Below are 21,499 nucleotides of genomic sequence, written 5' to 3'. Positions count from 1 at the left end.
TAATTTCCTCAGCTTATCGAGAGTCACTGTCAGGTGAGGGCGTTTCTCGTCTCATTTTCGAAAAAAGTGTATTCAAAAAAGTAAATTTTCGTCAGTGTATCATGTTAACTACTAATCAACCCGTTCCTGATTATTCCACTTTTGATATTCCTGTGTCTCTAGTGTCTCTAGTCTCCAGTCTCTAGTGTCTCGTCCAACGCCTCACCACGTCAGTTTCTGTGATTGGTTCAAGTTTTGTTGTGTTGCGGCTGCAGGGCTTCTGGGAGCCTACATGATCGCTATCTTCGTATATCATGCACACGTGTATTCAGCTCGGCCAACGCCTCGAAAATTTTCAAAAAAGGCGGGAAAAAATATTTGAATTCCCCAAGAGGAATTTCACCGCAGCGCGTGCAAAAATGTCTGCATTTGCGCGTGACGGTGTTTGCACAAATTACACCGAATGGTCGAGCTGAAAACACGTGATGCATGGATTCAAGACACTGGAAGTGGACAATCTACAAGGTTCGCAAACAGTTCGAGGATATCGATGTTCGAAATGAGTTCGTTTTTTGGATAATTCTATGTTTATCATACTCTAAAGAAAAAATATACAAATAATTAAAGTCAAACAAATTGTTTTTATGGAACTATAAGTACTGTCGACTCTATGATAGGCTTAGGCGCAGGCTTAGGCTCAGGCCGGCTGGGGGATTAGAAGATTGAAAAAAAATTATCACAAATAATATTGTCGTCGGTTCTTGTGTTGTTATTTCCTCGATTCGTGTACTTTTCAGCACCCTCTTTTTTTAATTATTGTATTTACCCCAGGGGTGGGCATTTTTCCCGACAAACCGGCACTTTGCCGATTTGCCGAATTCCTCTATAACACAATTTGCCCAACGGCAATTGCCGCCCACCCCTGATCTACCCTTTTTCTTATGCTCTCTCTATGCATGAAAAACAAAGACTGAGCAAGGCAACAATTTGAAAAGACAAGTCGTTCCACGTGGAGTCAGAACGTCCCATTTCGCTTTGATCTTCAAAAAATGCGGGAGATGAGACGCAGACATCTCATCTGATTTCGCAAAAGCGGGCTGACGTCAGTTTTTATGGGAAAAAATTCCCGCATTTTTGTAGATCAAAGCACAATGAGACAGTCTGAAACCACGTGGCATCGTTCTAGTCCGTGTCATGTGGTACGGTAAAAGAGAAAACAACGGAAATGTTGATAAAACATTCATTTTGTGAAATAATTCCTCATCTTTAGTAAAAATCATCCTTTTCCTCCACCCACTCGTTCTCAATGAAGTACTCCTTTTTACAAATTATGATGAGAAATTGCATTCTGGAAATATTTTTTAAATTTGAAATTGAAGTTAAAAAAAAGAAAAAAATCTGTTCCAGCCAAATCCTTTAAAAAAACTATAATTTTTGAATTTCCCGGCAAAAATTGTTTTTGCAGTTTCTGATTTTTTGTGTAATCCAAAAAAGCAAAAATGTCGTTTATTGATTCAAATAATGATTCTGTGGTGGAAATCATAAGTGAATCCGACGAATAAAAACATAAAAATAACGAGACGGACGGAACGGGGGACAGTGGCTCATGCTCACGCTCTGAAAATTGCGAAAACATTTTTTTTTTTGAAATTTTGAAAATTTCAACAATTTTAGAGGAGGCGGTGTCGAAAATATAATGAAACAGATAATGTTCCCCAGAATTGTACAACAAAAAGGGAAAATCTCAAAAACAACGAAACAAAAATTAGAGGAGGAAAAAATTTTGAAAAATTAAAAGAAAAATAAATAAATAATGCTCAACATTTTTTTGGGGTAAAATAGATAGAAATCGGCGAAAATTGCCCAAAAAAACGGGAAAAATCTTATGAATTTGGATCATAAGTCGGCGAGCTTGGACTGTATGATGGTGAAGCTGGCGAATACGTTGGAGACGACGGAGAGTACGTTGGCGATGTTGGAGAGTACTGAAAATAAGGAAATTTTACGATTTTTAAATATTTTCACATCATCATCCTAATTTTGCAATTGTTATTGAAAATTTTCATATTTTAAACACGTTTTCACTAATCTTTGAATTATTTTTGTGGAAATGTTCAGAATTTTCCACTGATTTGAGATTTCTCTCCAATTTTTTTAGGGTTTGTCCGTAACTTTGCTTTTTGAAAATTTGTAGATTTCCGCAACATTTTCACATATTTTCTTTAAATATCTGTAATTTGCAGGTTTCAAATAATATTTCCGTAATTTTCACCAAATTTTCATGATTTCATTTTTTAAGTTTTCCTCCGAATATTCTATGTTTTTCTGGATATTTTTATAGAACTGTTACATTTTTCGCAGTAAAGCGCCTAATTTCTGGAGAATTTCAAGACAATTTTTTAAAATAAAAATGCAGTTTTTTTCTGAAACTTCGGTGATTTTTGCTACTTCTTCTAATTCAAAGTTGCCAACTTATCACATTTTTCACCGAAAAACGTTTTAAATTGAGTTAAAAATATTTTTTAAAGTTTTTTATATTCGAATTTTCAAAATTTTGATAGTTTTCTGTAATATTTTCGGATTTTCTGGCATTTTATACACAAAATTCTGCACTTTTTCATGTTTTCTCGAAAATCTTGAATTACCGAAAATTGTTTTTGTTTTTTTTTCGAGAAATTTCAGTTTAGCTAATTTTTCGTTTTAAAATCTAATGTTACACATAAAAACGACCAAAATTACAGATTTTCCAGTTTTTTTATTTAAAAATTTAATTTTGAATAAAAAAAATCTACCTGAGCCGAAGTTCCTGGCTGCTCCGATGGACTTGGAGTGTAGGTAGGCGACGTCGGCGAGTACTGCGGCGACGACGGCGTGTAGCTAGGCGACGTAGGCGAATAGGTAGGCGACGTCGGAGAGTACTGTGGCGACGAGAATCCGCGTGGAGATGTTGGATTGTATGTCGGCGAGGATGGAGTGTACTGCAAAAAAGATTGAATGGAAATGAGTAAAAATTTGAAATTTTGAGCTGAATTTTCGATAGATTCCCCCAGAAATGCTTTTCGTCCAAACTTTCAAAAAATATAATTTCTCCATGATATTTGAAGCATTTCAGAGTGATTTTCTAAATTTTCGAACGTTTTCTCGCGAAATTAGTGAAAATTATGTAATTTTACTTGAATTGCCCAAATAGACAGATTTCAGCATTTTCACTCAAAAATTCCTCGAAAAAGGTACTTTTCGAGTTTTCCTTCAAAATCCGAGCTTTTTCTCTAAACTTTCGAAAAAAAAGTATTTTTCCCAGAATTTAAAAGCACTTTTGGGTGAAAATGGCGAGAATTTACACAATTTTCGCACAATTTCAGCCAAATTTCGCCGAATTTTCACCCTAAAAATCTTACCGTCGGCGAGCTCGGACTGTACTGCGGACTCGTCGGCGAGTACTGTGGTGATGTTGGCGAGTAGCTCGGCGACGTAGGCGAATAGGTAGGCGACGACGGCGAGTACTTGGGGCTCGATGGGCTGTATCCACCTCCACTTTCATAACTTGGAGATGTTGGAGAATATGTTGGCGACGTCGGCGAGTACGTTGGAGATGTTGGAGAGTACCTGGAAAAATTGATTTTGAGATTGAAAATTGTCTCAACAGTTGGAGTTTTTCTAGAGAAAGTTGTCATTATTTGCTACAAAAGTTCAGAAATTGTGCAATTAAAGTTTTTTATCACTTGAAAACAGGCTTTTGAACATTCCAAATTGTCTTAGGCCAAAATTTATTCCCAACGCAACTGAAATTGACTTTTCTGGGTGCAAACTTAGATTTTGAACAAAAAACCAATTGCAGCTTTTAGAAAAAAATTTCAATTTTTAATTATAAATGGCAAATAGCTGTGCGATTTCTTTCTAGCTGAAAATCCACATTTCAAAAAAAACCGATAAAAAAAAAGCATATTTTCGCATAATATTCAGTGTTTCATATTTTCAAATTCGTTTTGTCACACAAAAAAACCATACGTTGGACTCGTCGGACTGTACGTCGGCGACGTTGGCGAATATCTCGGGCTTGAAGGCGAGTAGCTCGGCGACGAAGGGCTATAGCTTGGCGACGACGGCGAATAACTTGGCGATGTTGGAGAATAGCTCGGCGACGTCGGCGAGTAGCTCGGAGAAGTTGGCGAGTAGCTCGGTGATGTCGGAGAATAGCTGGGAGAAGTCGGAGAATAGCTCGGCGAGGTAGGCGAGTAGCTCGGCGACACTGGCGATTGTCCAGCGGCTGGGGAAGTTGGCGAATAACTGGGAGACGTCGGTGAATAGTGTGGTGAAGTCATCGAGAACTGCGGAGACGATGGAGAGTAGACTCCAGGTGACATTCCTCCATACGACGGAGTACGCGGAGACAATGCTCCCAGTGGATCCCCAGGCGATGCCGGAGACCATCCTCCTTCATTGAACGGCGATGCTCCTCCATCCGTATTTCCAGCCGGTGAAAATCCAGCACCAGGCGACATTCCACCTGTGGTAGGCGACCAGGCGGCTCCAGCATACGTCGGTGTGACTCCAGAGTTCCACGGCGAATGAGCCGGCGAGAACTCGCGATTGCTCGGCGAGCCGGCAAAGCTTCCATAGAACCCGCCGCCCATTACAACATTCTGCGGGATTTCCATTCCATACTTGCACTTTTCAACGTCCAATACTAAATCAAAGCATCCGGTACCACAACGAGCGAGCTGTCCGAGCATAATATTCTCCGACACTCCCTTGACAGGATCCTCCTCAGCATGCACGGCTGCCTCCATCAAAATATCCACCGTTTCTTCGAATGAACAACGCATCAGGGCTCCAACCTCCTGACGATTGATTCCATGTCTCGTAATAGCCATCAAGTGTCCCTTCGCAGTCATCACATCACAAAGCAGTGCCAAATGTCGGTAATTGACATAGGATCCGTCGAACGAGATGACATTGTCCATTTCTCGCTCGATAGCCTTTCTGACCGCCTCGATTCCGAGCACTTCAAAGATCTCGCAGATATCGTTGGATGTCGTTCGAACCGGATCAATCTGACGTTCGGAGAGCACACGGAGCAACGCGGTACCATCAGTTTCAAGGATCCAGTCGGCGACCGACTTGAACCCTCCCTCCGGTGTAATAATGATACGCTTCTTATCATCAGTATTCGGCTGATTCATGTAGACCTTCGAGATCGCCGGGATTCCCTGAAGCGTCAAATCTGACAACATATTTGCCTCGATACATCGTAGGAACACGTCGTCCTCCATCTTATCCACCTGCTCCTCCTGAGCTTCTCCCTTATCCTCTCCGGCGATTCGGAGACGGAAAACGAGCTTCTCGGCGTTATCGTCGGTGTAGATAGTGTGAACATCGTTGCCGAAGCCTCCGTGAATCCGATCGGCAATCATTTCCATCGTCAACTTCTTGTCGACCATTCGTTTTCGGTCCAATTCGATCCGAAGAAGCCATGGAGAGGTACGCGATAGATCGTGATCCGGCATCTCGTAGAAAATCGATACCCATTCCTCGTCTTCGGCGATCACCGTGTTCTTTGGGTCAGGATCGTAGTAGATCGCTGTATTGCATGTTACCTGGAAAAAGGATGATTTTAGTGGCGGTTTTACGTTTTTCAGAAGAAAAAACCTCAAAAATTTGAAAATTTACATGGTATTTTAAATAGAAGTACAAAATTTCAAGTCAAAAACTTCAAAATCTGGTAATTTCATGGAAAAAAAAAATCGAAAAAAACTATGTGTTTTCAGCAAAAATTTCACATTTTCGAATATTGCAACATTTCGGGCTAAATTTACAAAATTTCAGCTAAAATTGTAAGGTTTTCAGCACTATCAGCAAAGAATTCTAGAATTTAAGAATTTTTAGCTCGAAACGTGTACCTTTTTAGAAATTTTAGCCGATTACATCAAGATTTCGGCAGAAATTAGCTAAAACTTGAAATATCATATTTTCATCAATTTCTCAAGAACTTTTTGTGAAAAACGACGATTTTTCAGACAAAATTCATGTAACATTTCCTCCAATTTTTACCTTTTTCAACGTGGTATGCTCCAACTTGCACAACACATCCTTCGCCTTTTCCGGATCCTTGGCAGCCGCTCCCGTCAAGAATACAGTCAACGACGGAGTCTTCAACGTCTTCGAAACATTGATAATCTCCTTCAATCTCGGCACTCCAAGTGTCACATTCTTCGCCGAAACTCCTGCATAATGGAACGTGTTGAGTGTCATCTGAGTAGCTGGCTCTCCGAGCGATTGAGCCGCCAATGCTCCAACCATCTCTCCCGGTTGAGCAATAGCCTGTTGGAATCGCGATTCAATTTCTCCGAGGAGCCAATCGAACGCTTCAGAGTTCAGTTTTGATTTTGTGCACATGTTCTTGGTGCAAAGTGTCGAACGGAGCAAGATATTCATCAAAAGTGTCGCATTGTACTGAGCCTGCTTTGAAATCTCGTCGTTTCCACTGACAATGATCAGCTTTTTCGAAAGCTCACGGACTCCGGAGATCACGTGCAACGGCGAGAGATTCACCGGCTTGCGCAGATCAACTTTGAATATTTTCTGAGCATTCCAAATGAGACGCTGCAGATTACACGGAAGCACGATCTTAGCGTCACCACGTGGAAAGATCTTTCGAAGGAGACGACGATCCTCTTCCAGCTGTGACCATTCCGATTCGACGAGCGAAATTCCGTCTTCGGATTCTTGAATTTCGCGCACAACGTCTTCCGAGTAGTTTTTGCGAAGGAATTTGTTGTCGGTGAGGTCCATCTGGAAGAAAAATTGGATATTCTTTTAAATTTTCAACACAAAAATTAGAAATTTGTTCGAAAAATGCGAATTTACAGATTTTTAAGGCAAAATACGACAATACAATGGATTTTGTGTCGTATTAATCGCATTTGCGAAGTTTTTCCTGGAAAGTTAGTAATTTCAGCAAGGATTGGGGGTCATTTTTCGAACTTCCCCACTCAAAGTACAATTTTCGTCATTTAAATGGAATTTTCAGGGTTCAAATAATATTCTTTGGCAATTTCCGGACTTTTTCACGAATTTAAGTATTTTTAGCAAAACATAGGCCAATTTTCGCACTTTTTCAAGTATCCAGGCTTAAAAAAAAGCAATTTTCACTAGTTTAATAGCATTTTGAGCGACACTCACTCTGAAATCTCTCTCAAACACGGCATTATTGGGCTTCATCGTCGGCATATTCTGATTCTCAACCCACATTCCATCCAAACCATCTTCTCCATATCTCAATTGAACCATTTGTGCAAGGGAATTTCGCACAGTTCCATCATAATTAACCATTACACTTTCCATAGCCTTGATTAGACGACGTTGAATATATCCAGTCTCGGCAGTCTTTACAGCTGTATCAATCAGACCTTCACGTCCTCCCATTGCGTGGAAGAAGAATTCCGATGGAGTTAGGCCGGCCAGATAGGAATTTTCGACAAAACCTTTGGATTCCGGTCCATAGTCGTCCTTGATGAAGTGAGGAAGTGTACGATGACGGAAACCGAATGGAATACGCTTTCCTTCGACGTTTTGTTGTCCGACACACGCGATAACCTGCAAAATGGACAATTTTTGAAAATCCCATCAAAAATCCAGTCAAATTTGAAGAGTTTTAACTAATTTAAAATTATTAATTTTGTAGTGGACTGATGTAAAATTGATGATTATGGGGTTAATTTTCGAGAATTTTTTCGGTATTTTGAGATTGCATTTAAATTAATTGTGCAAATCTTGAACGCTTGAAGTTGTAAAAATTAGTTTTTTGAGTAATTTTCAAATTTAGAACGCTTTCCTCGATCAAATTTCGGATTTCCATCACAATTTTCCAGTTTTTTCACCGAGAAAACTGTACCTGCGAGATATTAATCTTCGATCCCTTCGATCCTGACACCACCATCGACTTGAAATTGTTGAATTCAGACAAACTCTTCTGCGCAGAACTACCCGTTCGATCACGAGCGTCGTTCAAAATCTGATTGACTTTATTCTCAAAAGTCTGTCTCAACGTGTTTCCGGGCGTTGGCTCCAAATCATCATTGTGAGCCTTCTCAATTACATCCACCACATCCTGTTTGGCTTTTCTGATAGTATTCTGAATATCCAAATAGGTCGCCTGATCGGCAATCGTATCACCGATTCCGATTGTGTGACCTTCTCGTATGAGCCATGCATTGATGACCGTTTGAATGTGCGAATAAAAGTTGGCGGCAATTTCGTATCCGAGCTCAAGGGTGACGACGTGGAGCAGGTTACCAGCCGATTTTCCGACAGTTTTGGAGCACACAATTCCCGATAGAAGCTCTCCGTGTTCGATGATAACTTTGGTATCTCCAGGGGAAATCCATTTGTATGGTCCAGAATCTTCAGAGTCTGGATGGGTACTGTGGGTTCTCAGAACATTGACATTTCCAGGAATGATAAGCGAGAAGACTTGTTTTCCGGTCCAAAGTGGTTTGGGCTTCAGGATTGCTGGTTGGGGGACTTTTCCGTCCCAAGTTGGTAGATACATAAGGAGATCCATCATAAATGGCCAGTCAATGAAGACGTCACGTTTTGTCATCATACGGACGGCGCAGAGAGTATCCTGGACGATACCCATGACTGGTTTGTTGGCTTGTGGAGTGATGAGTTGTCTGGAATATTTAGGAAGGATTAGAGGTGGTTTCCAGGGAAAATTTGAAGAAAGTCGGGAAAATTTTAGTGATTTTCCTCAAGTTTTGGTCGGAACTTTATGATTTCCGAGAAGTTTTTCAGAAAATTCAGTCAATTTTCACACAAAATCACGCCAGCAAGTGCTAGATTTCAAGTTTTCAGTCAAAATATGTCAATTTTCCATCAAAATAACTTCCGAAAACGCGAAAAAGTCAATTTTTAGTCTCTTATTGTTGATTTCCGACCAATTTTTAAAATTTTTCTCTCATTTCCGAGCAAATATCTACCTCGGCACCATAGCGATCTCCTCAATCTCGGCTCGGGTCTCCAAACTTTGTGGCAAATGAAGATTCATCTCATCTCCATCGAAATCCGCATTGTACGGTGATGTGACAGACAAATTCATTCGGAATGTACTCCATGGGAGGATTTTGACACGATGTCCCATCATTGACATTTTGTGGAGAGTCGGTTGACGATTAAAGACGATTATATCGCCATCTTTCATGTGACGTTCGACACGGTATCCCGGTTGGAGGTGAAGATCGGCGGCACGCGGATGGTAGCGAAGATCCACTCGAGCTCCGTTTTCTCTGCAAAAATTTGAACATTTGGGTAGATTTTGAAATTGAAAAGGCAGAAAAATCACTATTTAATTTTAATTTATGTTGGGAAATTTCAAATAATTCGACAGTTTTTTTAATCCAAAATGCCAAATTTTGAGTCATTTTCTGGCGATTTTTATTTTAAAAAATTATGAATTATCAAAAAATATCAACTTTATACTACAAATTTTCCTAAACCGCAATTGTGAGCAGTCTTGAATGGTTTTCCATGAAAATTCCAATTCTTAAGCGCATTTTCGGGCTTAAAACCACTTTTTATTCGATTTTCGAGAACTTTCCATACCTAATAATATACTTGGCACCAGGATACTGTGTATCACCACGATTGACCAACTCCTGCAGCTTATCCACATTAAAAGGTGTCACAATTTCCGGGAACGTAAGATTCTGCGCAATAGTTCTCGGCACACCGACCGTATCAATCGGCAGGTTCGGATCGGCTGTGATGACGGTACGCGCAGAGAAATCCACACGTTTTCCCATCAAATTTCCACGAATGCGTCCTTCTTTTCCTTTCAGTCGCTGCTTGATCGATTTCAGCGGTCGTCCACCCTTCTGTGTAGCCGTCGGCAGGCCCGGAATACAATTGTCCACAAGAGTTGCCACGTGGAACTGCAAAAGCCTGACGTCATCGGTGAGCACATGGGCTGCGGCTCCGTTAGCCTCATTTCTCTGCAACTGCTGATTGGTTTTGATAATATCCGAAAGTTTGTGGGTCAAATCGTCCTGATTCTTTGCCGATCCAAATGTGACGACTGCTGGACGAACTGCAAGTGGTGGGACTGGAAGTACGGTACAAATCATCCATTCAGGCCGAGCGAATTGTGGATCCATTCCTATTACGAGAATATCTTCGTCTGTGATCTGTTGGAAGACTTCGAGTACTCGTTCGGCGGTCAGCATGATTTTTCGCTCCTGCGTGTCCTCATTCACGTTCTTCTTCCATTCTGCGTTGATGTCGATGCCGACACGGCGGTATGATGGTTGATAGCGACCGCATCCACCTGGAAACATGGAGAAATTGAGTAAAAACACGAAATTTGGTGAATTTTAAACCAAAGTTAGGTTGTTAAATGAGGAACATCAACACTTATATGATTTTTCGGGCAATAGTTAAACTTTCAATGTTTTTGGTCAAAAACTAACTGTTCTAACGGGATTTGCATCAATATTGTGGAAAATCAACTCAAAATTGATCTTATCGGCCAAAAAGTGCAAAAAACTTGCATTTTCAATGATTTTTTAGAAAAATTTCGAGAATTTTGCCCTAAAACTATGGTTGATTTACGATTTTTCCAGTCTCAAACTACAAAAAATGGGCAAAATCCGGCAATTTCGAACAATTTTATGTCCCTAATTAGCTCATTCTCAGCTTTCAACAGAGAAAATAACAATTTTGACAACTTTCCACTGGAAAATTAGATTTTCGACCGACTTTGGAGCGAAAAAGTTAATTTTCCTGGATTTTAGGCCTAAAAAAATCCGCACCTGCGACCTTCTTTCCATCATTCATCGGATCATCCGGGTCATCTGGCATTCCTTCTTCCTTCTCCGCTGCTCCTTCGCACACCGACTTGGCTTTGCACAGATCGTAGATCATTGTGAGCCGCTTTTTCGAGTTTGTGCCAGTCTTTTTCAGAATTTCCAGCACTCGAGGAGCGGATTTGTCGATGAGAAGCCGTCCGCAGTAGAAGCATACGCAACGCAGTATTTTCAGCGTTTTTGTGAGGAATCCAATGTGAAATACGGGTTTGGCGAGCTCCAAATGACCGAAATGTCCCGGGCAATCTGTCAAATTTCCAGCGCATGTCATGCATCTGAAAAAGCAAATAAATTATCATTTTCAGCAGTTTGCAGTTAAATTTTCACTATTTTCTGCAATTTTCAGCCTAAAAATTCAGATTTCCACCGCACCTTCCACGACGATCTATGACTCCTTGTCTTGGATCCATGAGACCGCCCAACTTTGGCTTTCCGTTCTCGTAGACTTCTGGAAACTCGACATGAGCCACTGACATGCGTTTCTGAATAAGAAATCATAAATTTCGGGTTAAAATCGGGGGTTTCCGCCTACAATCTCCTCCGGGCCGAGAATTCCAAACTGAACGCGTGAGACAATGCGCAGCGGCGCTTGGAAGTCGACACCGACGAGAGCCATCTGAAAATTTAAAAAATGGGATTTAAAAAAATTGATTTTCGACTTTTAAAACTTACGTTTTACGGTTTTTCTCCCCGATTATCCGATAGTGTTCCGGCGATTTTTTGGTGAACCCGATCTGAAAACGGTAAATTGAATTTTCGAAAAAATCAGGAAGAAATTGAGAGAAATATTGCGAAAATCCACGAAAATTTACAAAATCGATATCTTCTCACCCATTTTTAGCGGTTTTTCCATGCTATCAGCACGCGGAGACGGAGGTAATCAAACAAAACGCGACGAAATCTTGCGAAATGAGTGGTAAACTGGATTTTACCAATTTTTTCGGGTTTTTCACGGAAAAATTAAAATTTTCAGGGAATAGCGCAATATTTAAACGTTTATCCTTGTGTTATTTTGCAAAACCCCCCAAATAATTGCAAAAAACGCTCGGAATTCAATACTTTGTGTTTTAGGGATTTTTCAGCGTAAAATACCCATTTTCCACGAGAAATTTATCGAATTTTAGGTTTTCCACCATATAAAACCCCCTTTTTACCTATTTTTCCACAATTTTTCCCAAGAAAACCCTCGAAATATGCTGAAAAACAATTTTGAATGACGACGAAATGAAAATTGCCGCGAAGACGAGAGATTGTGGCAAAAGAGGAGTGCGCGTTTTCGCGGCGAGACCCATCGCCTGTATAAGTCTGTGTGCCTTTAAAAACTAGTTTTATTTAATGAGAATTATTCAATCGTTTTAAGGGTTAAAAAATAAGGGAAGAATGAAAAAAAAAAAAATATATTAATTCAAACAATCCGTAGTTGTTCCGGTATACTTATTTGCCAAGTTTAGAGTGCCAATATCGTAATTTCTGTTCGGCGAGTATCCCCAAGTGATATAGTCGTCGGGAATTGTGATACCAAACTTTTTATAGCAGATTCCAGCGTAATTACACTTATGGTATACGTTCACCTTCGGGTCGATAGTCGAAATTTCACGTTTTCTACCAGTAATCTGGAAAACGCCGTTAACATCCGTGTACACTTCGGCCATTTTTCGATCGAGGACTGCAAAAATTCGATTTTTATCAAATTTTCAAGTAAAAAAAAACTCACAAAACTCTTTCTCATACATCTTAACCTTCACTCCAGCCGCCGGTCGGCCATCACAGATGAGCCGGCCGCTGACGGCAACCGACTGGAGCCGTCCGATTCCGAGAAGGCCTTGCACAGAGTAGGCAAGGATGGCTAAGATCAGGAATAGTTGCATTTGAATATATCTCATCTGAATATAAACGTATATATGTTGATATCTTATCAATTAAGGTCATCGGCGCTGATAAGATAGATCAGCGATCAGCATAAGCCAGAGCTCCCCGGAAAACTCACCTTTTTATCGATTAACCGCCAGTTTTGTGGTCAGTCACAAGTTTGGCCGAAATTCATATTTATATACCTGCAAACACTCCTTTTAACACAACTCATTTGCATAATCCAGTGCAAGTGTGAGGGTGACTAAGGTTCGGAAATTCGCCGAATTGGCCTTTTTTAAGGTTGAGTCAGAAGGTTTTTTTCTAGAATTAGACTGAATTCAATGAGTAATTCTAGTTAAAATTGAGAAAATAATTGAAGTGCGTCGATTTTTCGGTGTTTTTAGAGAAAATCGAGGAAAAAACAAAAAAGTTTCCAGGAAACTGTAGATACATCAAAAGTGTGTTGATTTTTACGAGAATAACGGGGAATTTTCGATTTTTGTTAAAAATCGCAGGAAGTTCCATTTATAAAAACTAAGTATTTAAAACATTCGGTAACCACATAAAACCGCTCCAAAAACATTGAAAAAAACACGGAAAATTCGGAATTTCGTGTCTCCCTAGTTGATCTACTGAAGTTACTCCTATGTAGCCTTGGTTTGCTTCTGGTGCTTTTGGTTCTGGCTCCTCAGCCTTGTCCCGGAACTTCTCTGGAATCTATTGTCGGCACATTTTCAGCTGGAACTAGTGGCTCGCTTTGTAGACAAAATCCAAGCTCTCCTGCTTCTGCGTCTTTTCCCGGAAGTTTTGGCCCTTCTTGTGCTTCGGAATCTTCCGGGAGTCCAGGTGTTCCAAAAGATCCCATGTGGTCCCGAAACCTCCGATTCCGACCCTACTGGTTACGGCGGCAACTTTTTGAATGCTTGGAGCAGTTTTCCGAGCTTCTGCTGTTTCCAGGATCTTGGTGCTTCCACCTGACGTTCCATAATGGAATCTGCCATGGCTAATCTATAGAAGAAAAAACTTCAAAACACTCAGAACATCACGTTCCAAACCACTTTAACAAGGGAAATGAAGAGATAATCTGCCTATTCATACCTTCCCTCCTCTTGACAAAATGCCTAAACCAGCTTGTTTACCAAATATTCTCCCAACATTTTTGGTTCTGGTAATTCATTAATCATTATTTGCTTTCCTCTTATATGTTTTGCCTTGAAGACGTGAATGAATGATATATATATTATTCGAATGACTTCAAAACAGAGAGAACAAGGACAAATTTGCATGCGAATGGAAACTAGCCTGCACACAGCAGGAGGGAGACACGTCGCAATGGAATGTTTGAAGGATTGGACTTTTCATGTTCACTTTTTTTTGAAGAAGATTGTGACAGGTAGAAGTACTGGTTTTGGTTATGTCAGAGGAAGCTGGTTTTTTTTTTATTTTCTGAAAAATTTTACAAACTCTGTCTGGAAGCTGGGAAGTGAGTTTTCTCTTCCATTGGACTTTGGAGCACACTTCTAAAAATGTTTATAATTCAGCTTCATATGCTCTGTTATTGATAGGTGAGCAGATTTTCCGGAAAGAGTGCTCAGATTGAGTCGCTGAACATGTTCTAGATTTTGTCAGACTGATCTGGAAAGGCAACTGGAAGTTCGGGAGGCTAGTTGGGACAGAACCACCAAATATTTGGAAATTCAGAGTTTTTTCTGAGAATTCTACTTTTTGAGAGAAACCCGGGGCGTTCTGCTCATGCAGTTTATGCAATTCTAACTCCAGGCGCTGCTCAATTCTGAACCTACGAGTCTTGCTGTCTTCCAGGCCCAACTGGACCAGCGGGAACGCCCGGAGCGACTTCCTGGCAAAACCTCGTTCATAACGACCTCCAGAATCACAAGGAGATCGAGCCAAGACCACTAGCATCATCAGAAGCTCCAGGAGAACCTGCAACACCAGAAGATTCTGATTCTGGAGAGCCAAGATCACAAGACATGTAAAGTACATCCGTTACATCATCTTTATTTCAATTGGCTTCCCGCAGTAGAATCGACGAAACTTCAAATAACGTCGCCGATAATCTATACCGCTTCCCATGGATTTATGATAATCAAACAAGAAGGGGAACCTGTCTCTGGTAAGAAGCATCCGAGAAGTACAATCTCATCTTTCTCTAATCACCACCGCAGTTTTCTCCGGCTAAATTGCCCAATTCCAATGCCTCATCTCATTGAATATACAACTGTCGTCGGAGGGGGGAGCGACAGCAACGAAGAAAGTTTCGAAGCAAGTGGGCGGGAGGCGTGTAGTAGGTACTATAAATAGGCGAGACGACAGAACACTTCACACCAAACCACCACTGCATACAATGGATTTGGAGACACGCATCAAGGCGTATCGTTTCGTTGCCTACTCGGCAGTCGCTTTTTCGGTGGTTGCCGTGATTTCGGTGAGTTTTTTCTTGAATTTTTCAAAAAATTTCCCTAAATCCCCATGGTTCTAGGTATGTGTGACCCTACCAATGGTCTACAACTACGTGCACCATGTCAAGAGAACCATGCACAACGAGATCACATTCTGCAAGGGTTCCGCCAAGGACATTTGGAATGAAGTTCATGCTTTGAAATCTCTTCCAAACAGCAACCGTACCGCCCGTCAAGCTTACAATGATGCCGCCGTTACCGGAGGTGGTGCTCAGTCCGGATCCTGCGAGTCTTGCTGTCTTCCAGGACCACCAGGTCCAGCTGGAACGCCTGGAAAGCCTGGACGCCCAGGTAAGCCTGGAGCACCGGGACTTCCTGGAAACCCGGGACGCCCACCACAGCAGCCATGCGAGCCGATTACCCCACCACCATGCAAGCCGTGCCCACAAGGACCACCAGGACCACCAGGACCACCTGGGCCACCAGGAGATTCTGGAGAGCCAGGATCACCAGGACTTCCGGGACAAGACGCTGCACCAGGAGAGCCGGGACCAAAGGGACCACCAGGACCACCTGGAGCTCCAGGAGCACCTGGAACACCAGGAGAGCCAGGAGTGCCCGCACAAAGCGAACCACTCATCCCAGGAGAGCCAGGACCACCAGGAGAGGCCGGACCGCAAGGACCACCAGGATCCCCAGGACAACCAGGAGCCGACGGATCACCAGGTAAGAAAAGATGTTATAGGTGACCTATTTTTAAAACTTGTCTTTCAGGACAACCCGGACCAAAGGGACCAAATGGACCAGATGGTCAGCCAGGAGCCGATGGAAACCCTGGAGCACCAGGACCAGCCGGACCACCAGGATCCCCAGGAGAGCGTGGAATCTGTCCAAAATACTGTGCTATCGACGGAGGAGTCTTCTTCGAAGACGGAACTCGTCGTTAAAAAGTGTTTTGTGTCTAAAAATAAACTTATTCATTAGCAAAAACTCTTCTATAACTTACAACTGGGATCGTTCAGGTCTAAAAATTTCGCTGTTAAAGCCCAGAGTCTATAGCTTTTAAGCTCTGAAAGCTAAAAATCCAATAATGTCCAGCTAAACAGATTCACTTAAGCTTCTTCTCTCCTGACCAAAAAGTATGCCTCTTTGGAATTTCAAGTGTTTTCTAAAAGCACTCCCTTGCCTGCCATCAAAAGCCCGATTTGGACATTTATACGGAGACGGTGTCATCATCCGTCTTGCGTCGAAACCGGATTGCTGCGCAATTATTCCGGGTATGAAACTAGCAAGGGAGAAAGTTTGAGAGGAGAGAAGAACGAAAAAAAAGACGCGATTGATGTTGAAGTGTAACTTGGTGACAGATTATTGCATGAACTTGGTAGTTTGTACGGTTGTTGAGTGGTTGGGGGGGGGGGGGGGGGGTAAGAAAAATTGCCTAGTTTCTGTAATTTTTATGTACCAGGGATGCTAGAAGGTTCTTCTTGGATGTTTGAATAAAATTAGTTGCTTTATTAGTCGACTAGTCGTAATTTTATGATTTTTTGAAACTTTCGGCTTACACCGGCTTTGCAGGCTCTGTAAAAGTTTACTGGACAAAGTAAATCCCTAGGGTCTCTAAAAAGCTTAGAACTCTCCAGTTGCATATGGTGTTCCCTTGGAAACTGTCCCGTTCGATCTGGATCTGTACATGCTCCCTGAAATATTAAAAACATGTTGAGTATTGGGCAATGTACTGCCGAGAAACCTGGCGTCAAAAAAATTGATTATATCTCTTCAAAATCACCCAAAAACTGGCCGGCTTGGGTTCAGGGGAATTCTGGTGAACTCCCGAGTTTCAGTGAGTTTTCACGGATTCTAAAGTCTGAAAAAAACTTTTAAAAGTACACAGAGTACACAGGTACAAAAAGCACAACAATGGTGACACAGAGGGCTACGGTGCTTGATGATTAAAAATAAAAAATAGTGTAGAAAGATAGAGAGGGTACAGAACATCTCTGATGGGAAGATGGGAAACGATTCATTCCTATTGTTGGATGCTTGTGTGGCTGTCCTCTATTGATTTTTCTCTATTTTTTATTTAAATAAACCATTTATTTACTAATTTTCATTATGTAAGTTAACTGATAATATCCGATAAGGCTCTGAGTTGGAATTTTAGGTGCGATCCAAAGTTCGACATAAAACCGATGTCTTCATAAGAAATTTTCGTGATATGGTGATCCAGAATTCAGTGACTGGATGATTTTCAAGGTATGTGAAATGACTGACAATGACTCAATAAGGCTATTGAAATTTTAGACAAACAAGAGAACCTCGACGAAACGGATTTGGTCGAATTGAGATTGCAACTTGGCGCAATTACAGGTTTTTACATAGCGACCCAGCCAGGCTAATTTTTAAAATATGTTTTTTTTTAATGTTTTTAATAAATTATTGTTGCTTTTATTGCTTTTTTCATTCTTGCTAAACGCACAATTAGGCTAAAATCTTAGCGAGATGCATACTTATTTCCAAAATTTTTCAGTGTTTCATAGAAATTTTTTAAACCCTAAAACAACACAAGGAAAATTTAGTGCGACAGGAACTATGGAAAAATGGTGAAAAAACCAAAACATTAACTGTGAGAAAAACGGCTCTGTACGAAATAGCACAGCAAACGCGGAGCCTGCGTGTTTCCTTCTTCGATGCGACGGAAAATGAATCATTCGTATTGTTGGATGCCTGTGTGGCTGTCCTCTATAGATTTTTACTGATGTTTGGTAATTATGACTATAGTCTTAATTTAAAAGGTTTGTTGGTAATACTGTACAAGGAGCACACTGATAAGTTTTTCAGGTTTTACCTACGCTAAAATGGAAACAAAAGACCTGACAATAAAAACGACGTGCTGACAGCTGCAAGAAAAGAACTCAGAACATCAGTAACGAAGTACCTTAGTAGATTCACCGGACTCGCCATAGAAGTAAACTGCCAATGCACTAACCTAAAGTATAATCATATAAGAAAACAACAAGTCTCCATTGCAAGGATTCAATCACAAAGTTTTTGCGGTCTATTCCGAAAATGGATGCAATGGATGGCACTGTGGAGGCTTCTATTACGACCCGGCCTGCCTCTTCTACAGTACCGACAACGAACGACATTTACGAGACGTACAGTTCCTCCACTCAGAAAACAGAATTCGAATCCATGTGGAATTCATAAACTTTAAGTTGTATACTCTCTTGATTCTTTTTGTCTTCCGGAGTGTCAAATCGGTGTAAAACTTATTGCACATTTTCATGCTCAATAAAATTCGAATGTTGCAAAGTATGTTTATTCTTTATTGTTTTATCGGTTTCAGAGGAATTATTTAATAATAATAATAATTTATTCACTAACTTTGCAATATAGGTGTAGACCTTCAAATTGGACATTTAAAAATAAAAAAGAAAGTAAATAATAAGATGACCAATTGGGAGCTAGTCCGTGGTCAAATGGAGACTAGAAAAATTAAATTACAATCACAATAAGATCAAAGTAGAGGAGGAAGAGGAGAATATAACATTATACATATTCTTTGAGAGGGAGGCAGGAAATGCGTTTGAAGAACGTATTGCCTGACACTGGCGCAGTAAAAAGTTTTGATATTTTATTCCAAATTGTAAGATGTGTGTGTAAGAAGATGATGTTATTTGTTATATTTACCGGTTATTATGTTGTGGAATGTTTTTAATATAAGGGGAATCCGTCTGTGTTCCAGAGAGCGTTGGTCAGCTTGCATCAGGCGATGATCATACGAATCGTAAGAAATTTTGCATCTCTTAAAAACGTGCCTAGAGTAGAAACTTAAAGATTGCTCTAATTTGGCTGTGAGTGATGACGATTTGGGATGATATATTTCACATCCATATTCAAGAATGGGTCGGATGTAAATGTTGAAGAGTTTGAAGTAAAAAGGCATATTCAGAGATTGGAAGTTTTTAAGAATTTGTCGACATTTGAACATTGCAGCGTTAACTTTGATAATATGTTTGTCATAAGTCAATCGATCGTCAATCCATATACCAAGATCACGAGCTTTAGAACAGGAATGAATCTTTTGGCCGTTGACATATGTACTACTCGGCAAATCTCTCGTCCTGGAGCGCGGACGGGGCGCGACTAGATCACGGGTTCGCGCTCCAGTCACCCTTTTTTTCGCGCTCCTTACGCGCCACGTCCGCGCTCCAATCGCGTTTGCTCCGCGCGCATTCCGAATTTGAAAAATTCTTACGAAATTTTATGGGACGCGATCAGAGCGCCAACGAGGCGCGGAAGGAGCGCGAAAAAACGTGTGACTGGAGCGCGAACCCGTAATCTCGTCGCGCCCCGTCCGCGCTCCAGGAGAAGCGATTTGCGGAGTATATAGTATTTACATTTAGGGTTTTTCTTACCTATATGGAGAACATTAGTTTTACTTTCTGCTAATTTGAGTTGCCACTTCGTACACCACGCTTCAATTATTGAGATCGAAGATTTAAGGCTTTCACAGTTACTGCTAAAAAGTTTCAGGTCAACGGCAAATGCCATAACATGAACATCAAGTGGAAACTGTTCAAGAATGTCATTTATATAAATTAAGAACAGGAAAGGGCCAGTAACGGTGCCTTGAAGCACACCAGATGTGTTTTTGTATGAAGAATCAGAAAAAATTTGGAACGCTTCACGAATTTGCGTGTCATCCTTGCGCAGGGGCCATGCTAATCTTCTCTATATTGTTCCAATTTTAGTATATGTTCTCGGAAGAAATTATTTAATAAATGTTATGTATTGTTCTGATATGAAATGGTTGAAATGAATATAATCCTTTAAAAAGCTACTGCAGATACAAAATAGAACTGCTGTGGATATAAAATTATTTTTCCGCCCTGTTAATCTCATCAGTTTTCCACAGTTTTAGTGAAAATTTGCTTCCCTGGAGAAATTTATCGGCAGAGGAAGGGACACACTTTTCTACAGTTCTGGTTCCCTTACGACCCTCTTTGAAAAATAATATGATAGCGCGGAGAGCGGCACAGAATAATCAAATGTGAGAAATAACGGCTCAGGAAGAAAAGAAATAGTACAGAGAAAGCATAGCCTGCAGGATTCCATATTTGAAGCGGCACAATATGCATCATTCATACTGTTGATGGATGCCTGTGTGGCGGTCCTCTATTGATTTTTGCTGTTTTTATATAATACTTCTTAAATTGTTCAAATGAACTAGCTTTGCTAATGTAAGTAATAAATTATCAATTCATGCTACAACCTTATTATCTGACTTTTCAGGCAGCCATGTACATTGTGATTGGGACTTTTGGGAATTGATAAATTACTCAATTGAGTTCAAAAGGTAATTACAACTTTTTCCACATGAAAAGTAATTTTCCGATATTCACAGGTTACATCAAGGGCTACCCGGTCAACAACAACGAGAAGTTCCTGTACAGATTTGAGTTGGAGCCAAATGCCATAGTCAATGGGCCCCAAAACTCCAAACACACCAGTCACAAAAGACAATGTTACTCAGTTTAGCCCAATATTTATCTATGTTTTTTGTTTTGTTTTTTATGCAAATAAAATTTCTGTTACACTATAAATTGTTATAAAATCAGAATCTTACTTCCGAATCAGTTTTGGGAACACAAAGATAGAAACGCAAAGAAGATCCAACTATCAACAATGTTTACTAGACCGGGGCTCGCCATGTTTGGCCCATTAGGTCAGACAAAAATTTCTGATCTTTAAACCTTATTGATTAAAACTAATTTTTGCCCGACTTTTTTGACACATGCACTAGACGCTTGTACTCAAAATTTGGAAACCTTGCTCAAATCCACTACTCAGATATGACAGTAGCATCGATAATTGAACCATTATCCTGAAATCCCCTTTCCTGTCCCGGTTCATTTTCCAATTTTTTCAACGGTGGAAGAAGGGGCAAATTTTATACCAAAACGTCTCCGTTTATGACCCACCCCCTATGCAAAATAAACGGCTCTGGGAGAAATAGTACAGAAAACGCGGAGCCTGCTTGATTCCTTCTCCGAGGCGACAAAAAACGCATCATTCGTATTGTAAGATGCATGTGTGGCTGGCCTCTTTTGAATTTTACTGGTTTTTTATATTTCTACTAATATTTCGAAAAATTTTGTAAGTAAATCATTGATTACGTTTACAAAAATTTAGAAACATTTCAAAATGATTACTTCTAAATTAATTATATTTACAGGTTAGTTCGAGTTACTTATGACCTTCCAATCCGCCATATCCGCCAAGGACGCTCCAATTAATTTTTTAGAATTATTTTTTAACACATGTATTATTTTTTAACAATAAATTATTCATGAAATCATCAAATGTATATGTTCTACTATAATA

The 21,499-nt window shown here is 40.5% G+C and overlaps 3 protein-coding genes, 3 long non-coding RNA genes, 3 other non-coding genes and 1 pseudogene across 10 annotated transcripts; 6 read left to right on the top strand and 4 right to left on the bottom strand.

Annotated features, from left to right (window-relative positions):
• Positions 1-1,475: 1,475 nt before the first annotated feature.
• Positions 1,476-11,575, bottom strand: ama-1 (DNA-directed RNA polymerase II subunit RPB1). Its single transcript, NM_068122.9, has 13 exons — positions 11,514-11,575; positions 11,374-11,457; positions 11,214-11,323; positions 10,788-11,116; positions 9,583-10,303; positions 8,961-9,266; positions 7,874-8,654; positions 7,162-7,575; positions 6,031-6,771; positions 3,988-5,576; positions 3,378-3,585; positions 2,772-2,957; positions 1,476-1,964 (listed from the first exon to the last, which is right to left on the bottom strand). The coding sequence occupies exons 2-13, from the start codon at positions 11,455-11,457 to the stop codon at positions 1,863-1,865; spliced, it is 5,571 nt and encodes a 1,856-aa protein (NP_500523.4). The 5' UTR covers positions 11,514-11,575; the 3' UTR covers positions 1,476-1,862.
• A 583-nt stretch (positions 11,576-12,158) lies between these two features.
• Positions 12,159-12,911, bottom strand: ttr-20 (Transthyretin-like family protein). Its single transcript, NM_068121.9, has 3 exons — positions 12,829-12,911; positions 12,556-12,724; positions 12,159-12,507 (listed from the first exon to the last, which is right to left on the bottom strand). Exons 2-3 carry the CDS (start codon positions 12,722-12,724, stop codon positions 12,242-12,244), a joined length of 435 nt encoding a protein of 144 aa, NP_500522.1. The 5' UTR covers positions 12,829-12,911; the 3' UTR covers positions 12,159-12,241.
• A 2,123-nt stretch (positions 12,912-15,034) lies between these two features.
• Positions 15,035-16,100, top strand: col-34 (Cuticle collagen 34). Its single transcript, NM_068119.6, has 3 exons — positions 15,035-15,138; positions 15,193-15,838; positions 15,887-16,100. Exons 1-3 carry the CDS (start codon positions 15,058-15,060, stop codon positions 16,057-16,059), a joined length of 900 nt encoding a protein of 299 aa, NP_500520.1. The 5' UTR covers positions 15,035-15,057; the 3' UTR covers positions 16,060-16,100.
• Positions 16,101-17,178: 1,078 nt separating this feature from the next.
• linc-21 lies at positions 17,179-17,559 on the top strand. Its single transcript, NR_101906.1, has 3 exons — positions 17,179-17,226; positions 17,274-17,365; positions 17,414-17,559. It is a non-coding gene; the product is annotated as a long non-coding RNA linc-21 (long non-coding RNA).
• Positions 17,560-17,683: 124 nt separating this feature from the next.
• On the top strand, positions 17,684-17,704 carry 21ur-10024. Its single transcript, NR_053079.1, has one exon.
• Positions 17,705-17,879: 175 nt separating this feature from the next.
• Positions 17,880-18,421, top strand: linc-41. The gene is made up of 2 exons (NR_101905.1): positions 17,880-17,904; positions 17,951-18,421. It is a non-coding gene; the product is annotated as a long non-coding RNA linc-41 (long non-coding RNA).
• Positions 18,422-18,789: 368 nt separating this feature from the next.
• On the bottom strand, positions 18,790-19,792 carry F36A4.9 (annotated as a pseudogene). The gene has a single exon. A coding segment is annotated over exon 1 (1,003 nt).
• Positions 19,784-19,885, bottom strand: F36A4.23. Its single transcript, NR_131467.1, has one exon. It is a non-coding gene; the product is annotated as a small nuclear RNA F36A4.23 (small nuclear RNA).
• Positions 19,886-20,748: 863 nt separating this feature from the next.
• Positions 20,749-20,769, top strand: 21ur-13407. Its single transcript, NR_053078.1, has one exon.
• A 467-nt stretch (positions 20,770-21,236) lies between these two features.
• Positions 21,237-21,472, top strand: linc-26. Its single transcript, NR_101904.1, has 2 exons — positions 21,237-21,271; positions 21,351-21,472. It is a non-coding gene; the product is annotated as a long non-coding RNA linc-26 (long non-coding RNA).
• The last annotated feature ends 27 nt before the right edge of the window (positions 21,473-21,499 follow it).

This window comes from Caenorhabditis elegans, chromosome IV (genome assembly GCF_000002985.6).
Source record: "Caenorhabditis elegans chromosome IV".
NCBI classification, from domain to species: Eukaryota; Metazoa; Nematoda; class Chromadorea; order Rhabditida; family Rhabditidae; genus Caenorhabditis; species Caenorhabditis elegans.
Note: the sequence above shows the minus strand (reverse complement) of the source record. Positions and strands in the feature narration are given on the sequence as shown.